General features: G+C 48.8%; 1 protein-coding gene across 1 annotated transcript in view; it reads left to right on the top strand.

The window, feature by feature from the left end:
- The window catches only part of EMC2 (ER membrane protein complex subunit 2), a 188,750-nt gene that overhangs the window by 134,050 nt on the left and 34,509 nt on the right, over positions 1-20,191 (top strand). The window contains exon 10 of the mRNA XM_078686879.1: positions 9,018-9,122. Coding sequence (XP_078543005.1) covers positions 9,018-9,122 — 105 coding nt within the window. The remainder of the gene's footprint in view (positions 1-9,017; positions 9,123-20,191) is intronic.

Here is a 20,191-nt window from a genome sequence, read left to right as displayed (position 1 = left end):
CACACCCAACCCTCAACATCTCCCCCCCCACTCCCTGCACTCCCGCCACTCCTAGCCCCCACTCGTCCCTCAACAGTTCACTCCCCACCCTTAGCTCCCCCTCCACTCCTGGTCCCCACTCCCCCCTCAACATATCCCCCCCATTCTCACCCCCATTATTACACTTGCCCCCCACATCGATCAGTCACCACACGTCTCGCATTTGCCCCTCCCCTCCTGTTACCGACTACCCTTCCAATAACTCTAACCTCACACCCAACGGCACGCTGGACGCAATCATGACCACCCTCCTCCAAGTGAAAGAAGATCTCCACACGCTCAAAGAGTTAATCCTCACGCACACCGAGCACCCCCCCTCTCCACCACTTCTCAACGAATCATTAACTTCCCCCCACATCCTAGGCACCCCATACTTGGGACCTCTATTCCCTCTCGCAATACCTCCAACAGGCCTAAGCGCACCATCGGGACACATCCCAATCGCTCTTTACATTGGCCCTCCATCCCCTCTCGCAACACCGCCAACCGCCCCCAGCGCGCAATCAAGACTCTCTCGGACCGCGACATACACACCCTACTCAGCACATATGCCCCGGCAACCCAAAACAGCTTAGCCTCCACTCACATATCCATCCCTACGATTGTCTCCAACCCTATTAGGCACCCCACGCATAGCAACAGAGGCTCTGTCCCCGACAACCTCACTAAAGTCCCTCTCACTATGGCCCCCTCCACCTCCCCTTGCACCCCCAGACTCAAATGCACACTTCTCAACTGTAGATCGGCCCAAAAACACTCGACGGAGGTCGCCGACCTCATCCTGTCTAGGAACCTTGACTTGGCCATACTAACGGAAACATGGTTAACTGAATCCTCCAATCCTATCATGGATATCCTAGTCCCCCCCAACTACTGCATCACTAGACTTGACAGGTCCAACAAGACAGGCGGAGGAATAGCCTGCATTTACAAGAGCAACCTCTCTATTAATAAAGTCACCGCCCCTTCTCTTACCTCCTGTGAATACTTCTGCCTTGATGTCATCAGTGAGAACAAACCTGTATGCTCACTACACATCATGTACCACCCCCCGGGGGACAACCTCCTCTTCTCCCAACAACTCATGGACACAATGTCAATCAACGCAGGACGGTAAAATACACAAATCTACCTTGGTGACTACAATCTCCACTGGAATGATAGCAGTGACGCAGTAGTTAATCGCCTCAAAAATTTCCTTATCACCTCTGACCTCACTCAAATTTGCAACACCCCAACACATGACAAAGGCTCTATCCTCGACCTGGTCATCTCCAAAGAAGGCACCACTCAACTTGACTCAATACAACCCTGTGACTGGTCAGACCACCATATTATCACATTCCTCATCAAGGAAAAAGTAAAACTCATCCCGGTACAATACGCCATGCCCAAAGTTTGGAAAAGAGACATGAGGAAACTCAATCCAATCTCTCTACCCCCTAACAGCTGCAATCTCCTACTCCCCCCGACCGACGTCACTGACGTCCAGGTCCTAACAGACCACTATCTCAACTCCATGGCCTCAGTAATCAATGAGGCCGCTCCAATGCAACTGAAAAGAGTATCCACTAAGATATCCAACCCCTGGTACAACGGTAGTCTCAATGAAGAGAGACGGGCTATGCGAATGGCAGAGCGCACCTGGAGATCAGTTCCCTCGGCACTGCATCTTAAAACTCTGAGGAAAAAGAGAAATGCATATTTCAGGAAAATAAAACGATCAAAATCAGAGTTCTTCAGACTCCAGCTAGACCAAGCAAAAAAACGTCCAAGTAAACTGTTCGAGCTAATCCGATCTCAATCTAAGGAGCTACCCCCAGCTGTCAACATTGTGAACACTACTCCTTCTTGTGAAGATTTCTCAGCTTTCTTTAACAAAAAAACTGACAATATAAGGAGCGACCTCCTCAATGACGCAATCCTTTACTCAATACCCAACTGCATAACTCCCAATAAACTAAAAAACAATGCGACCTGGTCATACTTTGACACATACTCTGAAGAAGAAATTGACAGAATACTCAGCACCCTAAAACCATCCAATCACCTCAATGACCCCCTTCCTGCTAACGCCGTAAAAGACTTCATCCCTTTGCTACTCCCACTCTGGACTAAAATTATCAATAGCTCACTACAACAAGGAACCATCCCTGACGCCCTCAAAGTTGGACAAGTTACACCTTTACTAAAGAAACCAACAGCCGACCCCACTGATTTAAACAACTACCGTCCGATTACCAACATTCCCACTCTCGCCAAACTCTTAGAAAAATGCGTCCAACTACAATTGACAAAGCACATAGAACAGTTTGATCTCCTCAACCCACACCAATCAGGCTTCCGAGCAGGGCACAGCACTGAAACTGCTATGACTCACATAATTGACGACGCCATACAAATCTTAGATGAAAATAATACCTGCCTCCTCATCCTTCTTGATCTCTCTTCAGCATTCGACACAGTGAAACATGAGAACTTACTCAATCTCCTAAAGACAAGAATGGGCTTCTCTGGGACTGTGCTTCGCTGGTTCACTTCCTTCCTACACAACAGGTCTCAAAAATTCAAGAGCAAAAACTTGATGTCCTCCCCAGTACCGGTATCTTTAGGTGTCCCTCAAGGATCCTGCCTATCCCCTACTATGTTCAACCTAGTTATGGAGCCTCTCACCACCCTGCTACAAGCATCCAATGTACACTTTCACATGTACGCTGATGACACTCAAATATATCTCAAGTTACATTCCCCCAAAGACATCCTGAGTCTGAATTCAACGATCAGAAGTACCCAATCCTGGCTGGCCGATAACCACCTCAAACTCAATGCTATGAAGACTGAGTTCCTCCTAATCTCGCCTCCCTCGAAAATATCCTCCGCACAAACATGGCTTAAGCACCTAACAGCACTCAACGTCCAACCAACAATCGTGGACTCAGCAAAATCCTTAGGCATAACACTTGACACCAACCCCAACATGCAGCAGCATATCAGCAAGGCTACTAAGGGGGCGAACTTCCAAATAAATACCTTGAGGAAACTGAAACCCTTCCTTCCAGCAAAAGACTTACAAACAGCAGTACAAGCTCTAGTCATCCCTTGCATAGACTACGGCAGCGTGGCCATCTGCGGCCTCCCCCTAACGACAACTGCACCCCTCAGAGCGTCACTAAATGCGGCAGCGAGACTCATCACTGGATCAAAAAAACATTCGCATATCTCCCCTGACTTCAAATCCTTGAACTGGCTGCCTCTTGAAGCCAGAATACACCTGAAAATTGCCTGCATGACGCACAAGGCTATTCACCTGAAATCACCCAGCTACCTCACTCATAAGTTGACAATTTCAGGAGGGTCCAGAACTACCAGGAGCACAAACAATCTTCTGCTGAAAGATTCCGGAAGGAAAAAACTTACAAACGCTCCTTCTCTGGAATGGCGCCCAGGATCTGGAACGCACTTCCTCCTGAAATGAGGCTCATCTCCTCCTCCCTTCTTTTTAAGAGAGAAGTCAAAAGTATCCTTATGGCTAAATATACTTGAACAATGCGTCTGACTTACACTGCGAACAGTATTCCAGTATTTTATTATGATATAGCCTATATATTCCTTTGCACATGTGTTGTGACTTATATTAGTCTATATATTTTAGTATATTAGCCTTGACTCCTCATACATGTACTATATATTTTAGTATATTAGCCTTGATTCCTCGTACCTGTACTATATTTTTGTTATGTACATGAACTTGATGATTTACCTACCTACTATGCCCCGTTTCCCCTACCCTTCCACCAGCCTGTGTAAAGCGCTCTGTTATCTGCAAAGATCTTGTTCGCGCTATATAAAACTTTGAAAATAAATAAATAAATAAATATTCTAAGGAGGTAGAAGCACGTTGATACAACTCCGCTGACCTGGTCTCCAAAGTCAAGTTTGTGATCCATGATCACTCCAAGATTCTTGGCTTTAACTGTATGGGCTGGGAGCTTGCCCATTATTTCGGGCCCTAGGTCGTGTGTCCAAAGATTGGGATTTATTCCCGAACATGATGACCTCGGTCTTACCTGCGTTCAATTTCAGGCAGTTAGAGGCCATCCAGCCAGAGATATCTTTCAGGGAATCATGACATCTGGAGGCCATTGCTGCTTCAGTCCCTCGCTGTATGGACAACACAATTGCAATACGAGTGCATTATTGTTGGAGGTCTGAGAAAGACCGGATGTGTGTCCCCGACCAAACATCTTATAACTGAGATTCCAATGAGGTCCCAGGTCTTAGAGCCACTTAGCCTGGCCACCTCCCCCAACCACGTGCCGTATCATAGAGGGGTGTGTTGGGTAAGTCTGCTCTCCCACTGCACATGGATGAAGTGCGGCCCGCCACGCCTGAAACACCACCCAGTTTACCAGTGGTATGGAGGTGGTAATTGAAGAGCCGTAAAGCATGGCCTGCAGGTAAGAAAAGCCCAGAGAAGAGAGCTCCAAGTGGTAGGCTGGTTCTGACCATCCCCCGTTGAACCAGTGTTGAATAATCAGGAGGTTACATGGCACGTACTACAGACATACCTGCTGTCAGACGGTCCACAAGAAGGACCGCACGACTCCTTGCAACTTCTGAAACCATGACCGGGACAGCAGTAGTGGAAGATTTTGAATGATGTACAAAAAAAGTGGCAGGACTAGCATCTTATAGAGTGTTACGCGGCCTAAGACATTAAGGGGGAGGGCGAACCACTTTGTCAGATCTGCCTTTGTCTTCTTAAGTAGGGGTTGTAAGTTGAGGGCCAAAGTGATTTTGGGATGCAGCGTAACCCAGATGCCCAGATATTTAAATCCGAGCCTGCGGATGGGAATCAAGGATTGCCAGTCAATGCAATCCCTAGGGGCAGCTAACAGGAGCTAAACAATCCCTAGGGGCACAACGGATATAGAAGGGTTCATCTTCAGGCCGGGGGCCCACTCAATGGCATTGAGCAGTGGAAGGCATCCGGGGCCGCTCTCTGCTGGATTTGCAAGGTAAAGGAGAACGGTATCGGCCTATAGCATGATGCGGTCCTTATGTCTCCCACCCCAGGTCCAGTCCTGCTATTGAGAGTTCCCCCGGATAATTTGGACCAAAGGGGGCTTAATAGGAAAGGGATCCGAAAGAACCCTGTTGATGTACACACAGGCCGTGGGGTGGGAATAGAGAGCACGGACCATACTACGGAAGCGTTGGCTGAAGCCTGCCAGGGTCAGCACAAACTGTAGGTAGGCCCAGTCCACTGTATGGAATGCCTTTTCAAAATCAATTAGTAGCAAGACTAAGGATGGAGGCAGACCGTGATGGTGCGCTAGGGCCGCATGAAGGCGACGAATGCAGTGTCTGGTGCTCCGGGAGGGCATTGAGCCGCATTGGTCCTGGTGCACCAATGTTTGCAAAACCAACTTTAATCTGTTTGCCAATACCGTGACGAAGATCTTTGGTTCGCAGTTGAGCAACGATGTAGGGTGGTAGTTGGTACAAGACATGGAAGGAGATTGGGTTTTAGGTATGACCACTGTCGTGGCAGTGTCTAAGTCATCAGGGAACGAGCCAGACTGGCTCACTTCCTCCTACAACGCCAGCAGCTGAGGGAGGATATGATCTCGGAGCGCCTTGTAGTATTCCATGTGGAATCCATCTGGGCCTGGGGTCTTCCCAGATACAGCACCCCCAATTTCTTCTGCGGTTAGGGTTCGCACAGTACATGGGAGTCCATTGGAGAAAGATTGGTGAGAAGGAACGAGTCTAGAAATTAGTTAAGTCCCTTTAGGGCCCAATCTGGCGGCATAGAGTACACTCCCTCCTAGTACCAAGCAAAAGTCAGTGCAACCTCCAAAAGAGATTGCCTCGAACAGCCCGAGTCATCTACCACCTCTGGAATATTCCTGATGGTGAGAAGCTAGCCAATAAAGCAGCTTCCCATTCTTATCACCCCAGCCATATATTTTAGCCATGGTGGCATGCCACAGGAGTTTAGCCGACTCCAGGGAGTGCAGACGAATATCCTCCCAGACCAGATGCAACTGTCTGGAGACCTCCTCGCTAGGGGTCCGCTCAAGACGACGCTCCAGGCTTAGGACGCCAGCCTCCAGCTGGGTGAGGTGAAAAGAGCTCTCATCCTCCCGTATCCTAATCAGTTGCTTAACAAACCCACAGGGGTTGCCTTGCTGGTAGCCTATAGAGTAGCCATGCGGGGAACGATCCTTCGTTATCACTGAAATATGCACCTAACTCGGTTCTCAGTGCTTGGACGAAAGCTTTGTCTTGGAAATACCATGCATAATGCGCCACATAGGACGTAGCTCCAGGGAAGTGTGTCCAATACGGAGCAGGAGAGGGGAGTGTCCAAAGATACCCTGTGGTAAGATAGCAGTTTGAGTCACCGATGAGCAGTCAGTGACGGGCAACAGTAAGAGGTAGCTGCTTGAGTGTGATGAGCAGACCAGGTATGGGAGAACTGGCAGAGATATGGTTGCCAGGACCTCCAGGCATCACATTACCCCAGGCGGTTGTCCAATCGGCAAGATGGCGTGCCTCAGTGTTTCAAGAGGTGGTGGGTGGGCTGATCCTCTCCCTCACCAACGACACCGCCAGAGCCAACCTGCACGAAGGGATGACAGACGTAGCCAAATGGATGTCGAACAGCCGCCTGAAACTGAACTCGGACAAGACGGAAGTCCTCATCCTGGGATCCTCACCCTCCGCCTGGGACGACTCCTGGTGGCCCCCCGCCCTGGGCAGCGCACCCAAACCAACAGACCACGCACGCAACCTGGGCTTCATCCTGGACTCCTCCCTCTCCATGACCAGACAAGTCAACGCCGTCTCCTCGTCATACTTCAACATCCTGCGCATGCTTCTTAAGATCTTCCGATGGATCCCCACCGAGACCAGGAAGACGGTCACCCAGGCCCTCGTCACCAGCCGTCTGGACTACGGCAACTCCCTCTACGCCGGAACCACCGCCAAACTCCAGGAGAGACTCCAGCGGATCCAGAACACCTCAGCACGACTCATCCTGGCCATCCCCCGCCGAAGCCACATCTCCGGACACCTGAGAGACCTGCACTGGCTCCCGGTCAACAAGAGAATCACCTTCCGGCTCCTCACCCATGCACTCAAAGCCCTACACAACCAAGGCCCAGGATACCTCAACAGCCGCCTCAACTTCTACGCTCCCAAACGCCAGCTTTGATCGACCAGCCACGCCCTCGCCGCCGTCCCCCGCATCCGAAGAGCCACCACAGGAGGAAGGTCCTTCTCCTACCTGGCCGCCAAGACCTGGAACTCCCTTCCGACCCACCTTCGCCTGACCCAAGACCACCTCGCCTTCAGGAAGCTGCTCAAGACCTGGCTGTTTGAGCAGTAGCTTTCTGGCTGAGATATTGAACTCTGAATTTTCCATCAGAAATCATATGGGCACCCCACATTGACCAATCCATATTGTGAAGAGACTACATAGAAAAGCATATGAATGGCATGCCAAACGACGGATGATGATGCTAGCGAGAGGCCCTGTATTTTTAGAATGAGAAAGCATTGAGATCCTGTCAGTGGTAGAGAGGGTTGCCTGCTTTGCTGAGCTGGCAGGGGACAGAGGAGCCACGGTCTAGACGGTCATTCATTGTAACTATCCCAAATAATGAGAAGAGTGTAGAAGGACCGCGAGGACTCGATGCACTGAGTGGGCGCAAACAACTCTTTACTGCACGGCCAAAAGCAGAAGAGCAATAAACCAGACATCACAAGCGTGTGTCGCATTTTGTGCAAATTCCTACTTCTATGTGCACTCTATACTGTCACAGGTTCTGCTGGGCTCTATTGATTCTGGGTCCTGTGCACCTGTTCTTCTTCTCCTCCTACCACACCACCAATTTACACATAGCCATCAACCGGCGCCATTCTGTGAGCAGCCTTGCACACAAGCCTGAAACATTGTGATTGTGGTATGTGATAGCCTTTTGTGTGGGGGCGCATCCCGAGAGGTAAACTCTTTTTTTCCAAGATTAAGAAGAGCAGTCCTGAGTTTCAAACATACGATATATCTGTGATTTCAAATCCCAGTTCCTTTCGGCTAAAGAGCACCAGGCCTCCTCAGTTTTTTCTCTTCTTTTTTTCCATTTCTCTTTTTAAACGAGGAGTAGTAAGCTTCGTCCATCTGAACGCTGTGCGAAGCACGCGCAGCAGCTGTCTGGACTAAAGCCCTCTTAGACTTCCTATGTCACAGGATGCTTAAGATCAGGATTCAAGATGGAGATGGTCATTTAAAATAAGGTTATTAAGGCACCGTTTATCGTAGTGCATAAGTGTTTCACTTCCAAAGCACTGCAATGGAAGCATTCCGTAGGTGGAATTATCAGTGTGTGTTACCAGTAAAGAGCCGATAATGTGCCCTTAGCAAAAGGGCATGCGTCATGAATTACTTTTCAGTCAAGCAGTGACCCCAGAGTTATAGTTGACAGTAGCTGATGGTTGAAGGGGGCTGAACCAATGCCCCTCTTTCTCATTGTAGACACATCATTCGATGTGGAAAAGAGACAGGTAAGGCGATCTCTAGGCTAGACCTAAAGAATGACTGAGCTAGCCTGCTGAGACCCATCTGAATGGTCTGTAGTTAACAAAATTATATTCACCAAACAACTAGCTACATTTTCCTTCTGTCTACCAAAAATAAAACCCCTCAGTACTAATTCACCAAATGCAAGTAAGGTAGCACAGAGATACATTTTTGTAGTACTTTGTTCCAACCAGCTTTGTGCTCAATCAGGACAGCCTTTGCAAGAGAACTTCCTTAGGACCAGAGTGGGGAACCGTTTACATTCTTTGTAGCTGCGGGAAGTGCATGGACTGTTTAACCTAGGCCTCTTATAAATTGGAGGAATTCATAAGTTGTACTATGTATTGTGTATTTTTGCTGTTCAATTTTAATTTTTAGTTCATTTGTGTTCTAGTCTGCAAGTCATATTGCTTCAAATCCCAAAGCAAGTGCAAAGATGAAAAAAGACAACGTTAAGTATGCAGCCTGGGCAGCCAGCCAAATAAATCGAGCTTACCAGGTTTGTAATTTAATGAAGTATATTGATGTGGCTAAGGTGACTGTTATCTTTTACAACCTAATGGTAACAGTCATTTTTAAAAGAAAATGTGTGATAACACCAATATCAAAATATGAGTTTGCATCTAGGGCATTGTTTGACATAGTAATATACAGTTGTTGCAGCTGTGCCAACTTTTGCAAATACATGTTTTGTTCACCTGCACAGTTTTGCACCTAAACTCACTCACTACGCTGCCAGTCAAATGTTTCTCTCTCTCTAATTAGTGGTCCTTCATGGCACCATATTGCTAATGCCCCTGCTAAACCTGCCTCCTAGGATCAATAGCTTACATGTCTTCTTTGGTGATTAGTTAAGGCTACCCTCCTAAACAGAGTGTCTCATCAGGTTAGCCTGCAAGATTAATGTAACAACACCTCAAGGATCCTATGCCCCAGCTTTTTCGAAACAAGCCTCAAATAACACAAACACCAAGCCCTGATGACCAATCCTGAAATATTAATTGATAACAAGTCCCGTAGTCTTAAACTAAGCTCAATTAAAAGTGGCCCATTCTCCAAAGTTATATGTCTGAAACACAAAAATCATTCTGCCAAAGCAAACTTAAAAGAAGCATCTTGTCTCACCTCAGAGAAACAAATCACCTCAAAGCTGTTTTATTGAACAGTAGCAGACCTGCAGTCTCTAATGCAATTTCCATGCATTCCCTAATGTAACTTCCACATCTGCACTCATCCAAATATGTGACCTTGAATGCGTTATGGAGCCGGACCGGCGTCGTCTGACATTGACTCCGGCTCTGGGTCGGAAACAGTGTCTCCCTTTTTTGACATGCCATTTAGAGAAAATGATTAGGGCGTATCTGAGGATCCTTTTGGTTATCCTGGCCCCCATTGAGGAGCCCCTGGCCGATTATAAGTGGTGTGAGGAAATGGGTGATTCCAGTGGTCTGGACACCTCACCAGACACTGGCCTGGTCTCTCCACCTAGTATGGCTACGGAGAACGGGATTTCATTTGCCATGGTGGTGCAGATCGTGGTGGAGTCCATGGACCTTATGCTGCCCTTTATGGTAGTTAAGACCCAATGTCTTAACACAGGTGCTTCAACCTGGGGTAGCCCCCAAGGAACCTTTTTTCCCCTTGAATGAAGCCCTCACTGTTGACCTGCTTGGGACCTGGGCCAAGCCCTGCAGAGGCGTGTTGGTGCACAGGATGACAGCTCGCCGTCATCACCCGTTCCTGGGGAAGAAGCATTCCTTACCCTGCACACCACCCCAGAGAGCCTGGTATTGCAGTTCTCCATGTCTTAAGTTAACTGTGGCACGTTCCCAACCACACCACCAGATAGGGAATCCAAGAGGATGGACATTGTTGGTGAAAGATTTTTCACTTCCTCCTCCTGCTTTGCTCTGAGGTCAGTGAACACAGCATGCTTTGTGGGTATGTATTCCCACACAGTATGGGACTCAATTGCCCAAGTAGTGCCGAAGGCCTTGCCGGTAGCCTTAGCCATCCTCTCCCAGGCTTTTGCTGATGGCAGAGATGCTGTAAAGTTCACAATTCGCTGCAGACTGGACAAGACAGATTGCTTTGTTGGTTTTTTTTTATCGCCACGCCTGGCTGAGGTCTACTGGCTTCCTGTGAATTGTCAAGACATCCCTTATTGGCACGCCCTTTGATGGCACTGACCTTTTTGGCGAAAAGGCACATTCAGCATTCGAGCACTTTAAGTACAGTAGGGCCACCGCCCAGTGGTTGGGGCTCTCCATGGCCATACCCTAAGTGAGCCCCATGGTTCCTTCGTCTCCTTCTGTGGCTATGGTAGGGGCTACCAACTGTGACCATTTCTACCCAGCCTCCACTGCCAGAAGGCGGCTCCTATCGTGGCCACGGACGTGACTCCACAAGCCTTGTGGGATCCCATGGCCAGAGATCTGTCCAATCCGCCCCCTGCGCCCCAGCAGCTGGAGCCTCCAAATGCAGGCTCTTTTGGACATGGAAACCATCAAGAGGGTGCCAACATCTGAAGTAGGTCGTAGTTGTTATTCCTGCTACATTCTGGTGCTGAAGAAGGGTGGAGGGCTCTGCCCTATAATAGAACTGTACCCTCTTAAATACTTTCTGAAAAGGAGAAACGAGAAATGAAAAATACTCACTTTAGCTTAGATCCCGTCTGCTGTGGACCCTGGAGACCTGGAACGTTGGCATTGCAAGATGCATATTTCTATATACCCGTCCTGCCAGCTGTCAGATCTTACCTGCGATTCATGGTAGGCCTTGAGCACTTCCAGTGCGCTGTGCTCCCCTGTGGCTTCACCAACGCCCCTCGAATGTTCACTAAAGTGATGACGGTTGTTGCTGTTCATCTGCAGAGGTCAGGGATTCCAGTCTTCACTTACATTGACAACTGGCTATTGAAGGTGGGCTCGCCCCAGGTCGTTGTCATCCCGCCTCCGATATACCTTCTGCAAACATGTACAGTTTAAAGAAGAACACACGGGGATACGGAGAAATTAAAAAAAATGCATTTAGCCAAATGGCAAGCCTCTGTTAATTTTGTGATTTAGCTCTACTTCATTTATATTTGAGTGTTCATGTTTTCTAACCTTCAATACAGTTTAAACATTCTCATGCATGGACATTAAATATAGAGTATCTATTACAGTGTGTGCATGTATATATTTCTCAACAAACATATTTCTTAGGAAACTGAAGATCCTTAAGTTTTTCATAAAGGCAATTACTGTTTATGAGCTAGGTGTGTGGGTAAAGAGGTGGGTGCTAGAGAAGAAATGGAATTCTGTTCTCTTTTAACCCAGGCCTAGCTTAGTTTTTATTATGCGTAAAGGAAAGAGACAGTTCCTGTCACACTTCAAACTGTGTTATTTCTTTCTTTCTACTAGTTACGTTGGGCAGTTACAAGAAGCACTTCATTTAAAAAATGGGTTGCGACACCTCAACTGTGCTTTCAGAATGAAAGGGCATGCACATTTTACTATCCTTGCTCCATGGTAGCTACATTGCAACGATATTAACTTTATCCGTGTCCTAGCACATGTTCAGCACCTGTCATTAACCAATCCAAATTGAATTTTAACAAGGGGGGAAAGGAAGTCTAGGTCAGACCCTAGTATAAGTGTCGGAGCGAGGTTAACAGCTCTGGCAGCTTTTGCTGCTGTGATTTTACCTGCTTTTGATCCTTTAATCATCCTCAGCAGGTCATCAGAGGTTGGCTACATTAAGTTAATTAGAAAACAGAAGGACCACGTCATAAATCAAAGTGCCAAGTAGATAGACGACATTTGATTTCAAATCATTGCATTTAAATTTATTAGGTTTTCAGATGTTTTCATTTAGCAAGCGTACTTTTCTAAGAACCAATTTAAACCAGAACCCTTTATTCCAGTTTAACTTTAGTGCAAGTATATTATAATCAGTGTTTTCAGTCACAGACAGAACCATCACTAGGTTTTATGTGTGCCATTGAGCTAAAGAGTTAGGGGAATTGTCAGGCTGGTAGGAAAACTCATTTTGAAATCAGCATGAGGTTGTCAACCGCTGTCTTTTCACACTTTTCTAAGAAAATATTGTGTAAACTAGAACCGTTTTAAGTAGGTCCTATCTGTGTTTCACTATTTTATTGAAAGTATTAGACATTCTAGATATGCTTATTAAAATTAAATTTCTGTAATTCTCAAATTACTTGTTACTTTTATTTTGAATAGAAGCAATTATGACACAAAATATAGAACTGTAAAGAAAACCCCCAAAAACTTGATATGTAACCTGGTATAGTAATGTTATTGTAAAGGCTGCAGATACTTTTTATAAGTACCAATGTGTGCGGGGGAGGGGCGTGGCTTAGCAGCCAACCATGGCGGACGCGTGATCGAGAGGCTCTGCACGACCTTCCAATTATTGGCGGAAACAGACTGCTACCACTGCCATGCACTCTTCTAAGGGAGACCGATTGCCGCCTGGAGCCCGCCGATCTTGGTGTGACCCTGCAATAATTGCCGCTGACTAGTGCTGGCATCACAACGCAGAGCGGCCGGAGATTGGCGGCCTTGAGGGCCGAGCTGGCACTGGACTGTGTACCCGAGGGAGCGACGCCTGTGCTGTGTCTATGCTACGGAGGCAACAGACGACTGCCGCAGGGCTCCTGTTTGCCTGAGGTGGTTATATGATTATACAACGCTAACAAGTACCACGCATGGCATTACCACGTGAATTTTACTTCGAAAGTGGCTTTACCACGCAGCATTTCAGAACGCACGATTGTACTACGGAAAAAAAAAAACGTTACAAATCATCTTACGTCCCTTAGGCACATATGTCATTCCATTGTACATGATGATAGTGATAGGCTAAAAAAATATGTGTAGATTATTATTAGCGTTTCTCTTTTGTCACTTTCACTGACAGAGTAGGCTATATCCAGTAAAATGAGGCATGGAGAGGCTGGCAAGGAGAGGGTCAGTTTACAGAAGGAAGGGAGAGAAACACTTCATACTTTTAAGTCAGGGTCATTTTTAAGAATAAGGATTTGTTTTCTTACCTGACACCTGCACGCCTTTCACCAGCAGCCCTTACTTCCACCAACCACGGAAACAAGTGTCAAAACACGTCTAGCAAAATAAAAAAAGGACTTCTATAATGACGGACACGCTACGACGTTGGGGAGGCTCTTTCCTTGATCGACAGAGGCACTGAAGAGCGTTTTTATGTAAGTTTTCTTCTTTTTTTTTTATTCCGCTCGTTTTTTTGTTTTTTTGGGGGGGAGATCCCCCAGCCCTCCCAAGCCCCCTCTTTTTTATTGGACCTTTAACTCACATTCCTTTACTACATATTTCGCAGTAAAGGAATGCGTGGTAAAGGTTATAGTGGTAACCACGCATGCATTGTAAAGCATGCGTGCTTAGTGCATTCGTGGAAACGGCCGCGTTGTAGTGGCTGTTTCCCGCCTGAGGTGACCCGGTGGCGGCTCCTTTGGGACAGGGCGGACCTGCTGTGACGCCGGGAGCTCTCGCCTGCACCGAGGCTCCATCGGGAGCGATCCGGGAGCTCCCTTCTCCCTGAGGGCAGTGCTTATGTAGTGCGAGGACCGGGTCTGACAACCGACTTGCCTGAGGCAACGTGAGTGCTCCCTTCCCCACCCTCGTACAGACAACCACGAGACAACCACGAGCGGAACGCTGCCTACCGCCGTGCCTGTTCCAATCTAGACAACTGCAATGCACGGACGTGTGCAACGGCCTGCGCACATGTAACCTGGTGTTGCTGAGTCCTGGCTGGCCTAAAATTGCGCTGAGGGGGTGAGGGGACAGCGGGGGCCTGAACCCAGACTCTGGAGAATCCGTCTGGTTTCCTGTATACAATTGCTACTGGCCCTCTCGCCCTGACCCCGGAAGTTGGGCCCGGGTACAAGAGTTACCTAGTAGGAGAAGGAGCCTGAGGTGAACAACGAAGAGCGACCATAGCTAGGACCTCTGTGACCTGCTCTGCGCTCCTGCCATATCCCGGGCGGCCAATTACCTGCGAAGTGGCAGTGGAGTGTGGCGGTGATGTGACACTCCGGCGATGACTCGGTGGCCCTGGTGGCGGGGTGAACGCTTGGCTCCAGACTTTCAACGATTTTTGTGAATCTGCTCTGAGAAGGCTCCATTTCCTCCCCACGCCAGATCTGTTTGCGGGTGTGACACACAGCTGGTCCTAGCTGTGACTTCAGGGAGGCTTCCCTACAATGGTGGTGGACCCTGGGAGGTGAGAGGCGCTGAACCTTGTGGAGGCTTGTGCTGGTACCCTGCCCGCTTCTTCAGTGGATGTTGGTGGTGGGGAGAGTCCCTGGGGCTGCACTGAAGCGCTAGGGCTCGAAGTGACCGCCATGGGTAAAACCAGAGCAAAGCTGCAGGAGGCTGCCCCAGAGCGGGAGGGAGATTAACGGGAGCCGGCCCAGGTTGCAACTGAGGATTCGCCCCCTGCAGACCCCATACAACAACAACTGGCCATCGGACACAAAGGAGACTCTCCACCAGGACATAAGCACAGTGTCTTTGGGGTTGGGGCTGCTGCGTGCTGAGCATCAGAAACTCAGTGACAGAGTAAAAGTGGTGGAGACCTCCCTGGAAGAGCTGACCCCGGCGCACCAGGAGACCCTTAAACAAATAGCAGACCTAAATGACAGGGTAAAAATGCTGGAGCGCAATTGGAGCGCAGAGCAGAAGATAGCGAAAGGCGCAACAGGAGAAATAATATTTACATTCTTGGCCTGCCGGAGGGGATTGAAAATGGTGACATGATATCCTACTTAGAACCATGGCTCCGTACAGTGGTTGTTCCAGAAGGACTGATACCATTTTATACCCTAGAGAGAGCACACCGCGTCCCGGCGCGACCCCAGCCACCGTGTGGCCCCCCTAGGCCAGTAGTAGCTCGCCTCCTGCACTACCGGGATAGAGATATACTTCTACAGAGAGCTCGTTCAAATGGCCCGTTTGCTGTAAGTAATAGCAAGGTCTCCATATTTCCAGACTATACGCTCTAGGTGCAGCGACATTGTGCCTCCTTCCTTGCAATTAAGAAAGAGCTGAGAGCAGAAGGTCTCCAGTATTCCCTTATCTTCCCAGCTCGACTGCGCATCATAGAGAATGATAAGATGTACTTCTGCGAAGACCCTGCGGCCACCTGGGAGTGGCTGGAGGAGTATAAAACTGGGGCCCCCGGGTGTCCACCTCGCAAAAACCGATGTACCGGAAAGCACACCAGAAGACGACAAACGAGACGGCGCATGACATCATGTAGCAATGACTGTAATGCCACAGTACTTGATCGCGCAAGTGGGTCCGCTGGGACCAGCGGAGCCACACTTGAACACTGAGGTAAAATGGTTTAGACTCAATTTATCTAGGGGTCGGTCCCTGACATGGCTCTGGATACCATACCGAAGGATGCAAGCCATTAGAATAAGCCACAACCCCCTGTAGGACCTCGCCATTGTTGGTTTGGTCCTTGTTTGTAAACCACAATTGTATGGAGGGTTTGAGTAGGTAACGGTTGCCACACTACTCTGGGTACTGGGGATTTGGTACATGTTGGGATCTTTTTCTTTCTTGCTTTGATTTTGTTTTACCCTTATATAAGTCCTGTCTAGACTGCGGTGTAGCTATTGAAATGTTTGCTGCATTGGGAGGGTTGGGGGGCTCGGGGTGGTGGGGAGGTAGACTATTTTGCTGATAATGGCAACACGCTATTGGAGGTTAAAATTACTCACGTGGAACGTTGAAGGGATGGGCTTCATCACCAAACGCCATAACATACACAACTATCTTAGGAGGGGGGGGGGGGGGGAGTACAGATAGCCCTCCTGCAGGAGACTCACTTACTCCAACCAGAAGCAGACAGATTGTCCAGGCGATGTAGGGGGCTGGTATACGCTGCGTCCTTTTCAGCATATGCTCGTGGGGCATTAATCTGGATTATAGCTGGGGTGCCCTTTGAATGAATAAAGTCCGTTATTGACAAGGAGGGCAGATATGTCTTCCTTTTGGGGAGATTGTGGGGGCGAGAGATCACGTTGGGCTGTGTGTATGCCCCTAACCAGGACCAGATGGCCTATATGTCTGCACTTTCCATCGAGTGGCGGACATGATCGTGAACTCAGTATTAATAGGGGGGACTTCAATGGGGGGCTGGATGTGGAACTTGATCGTTCCCATCCTCTCCTGCCCGGGGACCAGACTCGCCGAGTCGTGGCCGGGCTCCGAGACTGGATGACCTACTGGGGGTTGCAAGGTATTTGGAGGATCCAACATGGGAATATGTGGGAGTACTCCTTCTATTCCACTATATACAAACTCCACACATGCTCAGATGCTTTTTGGTGCTCCCCGACCCTTGGTGGTTCACTTGAACATACGGAATACCTAGGACGGACCCTGTCTGACCATAGCGCATTATTACTGATATATCAGCCACACGGAACACGAACCCCAATACATATGTGGCGCCTTGACCCAAAATCCCTGGACAATGAACCGTTTGTGGAGGCCCTGCATTCCCGTGATTATTTTACTACCAACGACAACTCTGCATCTTCTGCTCTGATCGAATGGGAGGCATTTAAGGTGGTGGTGCGGGGTCACTGCATTGAATCGCTTAATGGGAAAATGTTTTGGGATATTGAAAACCCTCAACCGCACATTGGATTTACTCCCTCTGGGGGCCAGACGAACCATGGCCCAAGCCCTAGTGACATCCCGCATGGACTACGGCAATGTGCTGCTCTTAGGCACTACGGAAACAAACCTAAGATGAATGCAAGTTCTCCAGAATACTGCTGCTCGGTTAGTGTTGAGACTCCCCAAAAGAGCAGCATCCACTCCAGCCCTGGCGTCGCTACACTGGCTTCCAGTCAGAAAGAGAGTGCTGTATAAAGCACTCCTAATCTGCCACAGGATTGTTTGGCATAAAGCACCGTCCTATCTCTCTGACTTGGTTCAGATCTATGAACCTACTAGAGCATTACGCTCAGTCGGAGTAGGGCTACTAAAAATTCCCCATGTCAAAAAAGCAAAAATGGGTGGACGCTCCTTCAGACGGCTGGCAGCCAGCAACTGGAACAAACTCCCGGTCAACTTAAGGCTAGAAGGATCTGAAATGCAGTTCAGGAAACTCCTTAAGACCCACCTGTATAATAACTAATCCTCCTGGCTAGCCCGCTATCTGTATCTTTCTCTCTCCGTAGCGCAGGGACACGCCGAGATGGCGTCACCAGGCGCTTTATAAATCCCCTTTATTATTATTATTTAATATTATTGGGCGTAGTGTAGGGATACACAGGGAACTCCACTGCGAGCTGTTGGCCGCAGAGGGAGAGCTGCAGAACCTTGACAATCTCCAGGGACAGGAGGCGCAGGCTCATCGGCGCTTTCTGGAAAATACGCACGCAACACTGAGACATTTTAGAGCGACTTCGGTCCTTTGACTATAGGACGTTTATGGACAGGGTCCAGGGGGAGGAGGGCAGAAGCTTGGCCGTCTTCTGGCATGGTTGATTCGGCCAGAGACACATGGTGCCCCGATTACGCGCGTACGGACGACTGCTGGATTAACCCTGTATGATCCAGGGGAAATCAATGCCTTGTTTAGGGACTACTACAAGGCCCTTTATGCAGCCACCTCTGGGCCTCCTGATATTACTGTTGATTCTTTCTTGACACCACTAGGCCTCCGCAGCTTACATGCGGATGCACGCAAGGAGATGGGTGGGACGGTGACCTTGGAGGAAGTGCAGTTAGTCATTGCCGATCTGGCTAATGGGAAAACATCAGGCCCTGATGGTATCCCGGGCAAGTGTTATAAGAAATATGGGGGTGACCTGGCTCCAAGATTGGTGACCCTATATGCGGAGGCGCTCCAAATGGGTTGATTGCCGGACACCACGTGGGATGCGCTGGTGGTCCTAATCCCCAAGACTGCATCCCTGGAGGCTAAGGTAACAGACTATAGGCCCCTTTCCATGTTAAACACCTACTTCAAGATACTCCGCAAGGTACTGGCGCTCCGGTTGCTCCCACACATGCAATATCTCATTCATCCAGACCTGAACAGGTTTATCCCATCACCCAAAACCTCATGTAACTTGTGCCGGTTGTACACTGCGTTATATCACCCGGAGGCGCAGACCCTACGATCGGCTCCAATTCTCTTGGTTGACTTAGAAAATTCCTTCGATACAGTGGGGTGGGATTACCTCCTTGCTGTTATGAGGCACCTAGAAATGGGTGAGGAATGGATAGCGTGGGTGCGACTACTGTATACACGACCTACAGCCAGGGTAAAAACAGGCAGAACCATCTTCCCACAATATCCGGTTGCACAAGACACCCGACAGGGTTGCCCCTTGTCGCCACTCCTCTTTGCGCTGGCCATTGAACCATTGGCGGAGCTCTTTCGAAAAGGAGGAGAAGGCATGGGACTGACCATAGCAGGTCGAGCACATACTATCTCACTTTACGCTGATGATCTACTGGTCTATTTATGCGACGCTACTCTGGGAGTGGAAACGGCCTTGCAGCGCTTGGATATGTTTGGGATACTGTCGGGTCTTCGAGTCAACATGGGCAAAACGTACTTGTTCCCACTGGCGGCTCCGATGGCGCGCCCCCTTGACATGCCCGCAGCTGTTAACTGGACAACAGACACGTTTAAATATTTGGGTATCCAAATCTCTCTCTCATTGGAAGACTTGAAGGAGGGAAACTTGGGCAGAGTACTGCGGTCACTTCGGTCTAACGTGCAGTTCTGGGGCACATTGCGCCTCCCTATAATGGCCAGAATATCATTGGTGAAAATGGTGATGCTTCCTCGATTACTATATTATTTCGCCAATATGACTACTGATGCCCACGGCTTGATTCCAAAACTTGGATTCCCTGGTAAGAGACCTCATGTGGGGAGATGGTTGACACAGAGTGGCACTCCAGACATTACGATGCCCTATAGACGCCGGAGGCTTAGGCGCCCCTGACTTCGAACTGTACCAACTCGCTGGCCAGTTACAATGGCTGGCCCAATGGCTGGAGGGGGCGCACGCTGATTGGACCTTCCTAATGGAACCAGATCAGAGCCCCAACCTGCTGCTGGCAAAGCTCCTGGTGCCTGCAACCAAGGTTCCTTACATCTCAGTAATGCAAATTACTGCCCTGCAGTGCTGGCGGCGTAGCCTTAGAAGAATACCTGATACTCCCAAATATTCACCAGAGCTACCATTGGTGGGACTGCCCCACGGCGACCCACAACAGGTCACTACTGCGTAACAATTAGCACCCTGGATGGCAGTGGGTCTTGACAATGTGGGGGATTGCTATCATGAGAAGCACCAACTCTCTTTCTCGAAGTTAGCAGAGAGCTGCAATTTGCCATCGGCCAATTCCTAACATACGAGGCACTGCGACGCACGTTTGCACAGCTCTGGGGTTAGAATAGAGGAACCAGGGACACATGGGGTGTTGCACTCACTAATTACTGGGTACAGCACAACACCAAATTAAATGGTTCTACTCGTCG

This window comes from Lissotriton helveticus, chromosome 4_1 (assembly GCF_964261635.1).
Source record: "Lissotriton helveticus chromosome 4_1, aLisHel1.1, whole genome shotgun sequence".
In the NCBI taxonomy this organism is placed as follows: domain Eukaryota; kingdom Metazoa; phylum Chordata; class Amphibia; order Caudata; family Salamandridae; genus Lissotriton; species Lissotriton helveticus.
Note: the sequence above shows the minus strand (reverse complement) of the source record. Positions and strands in the feature narration are given on the sequence as shown.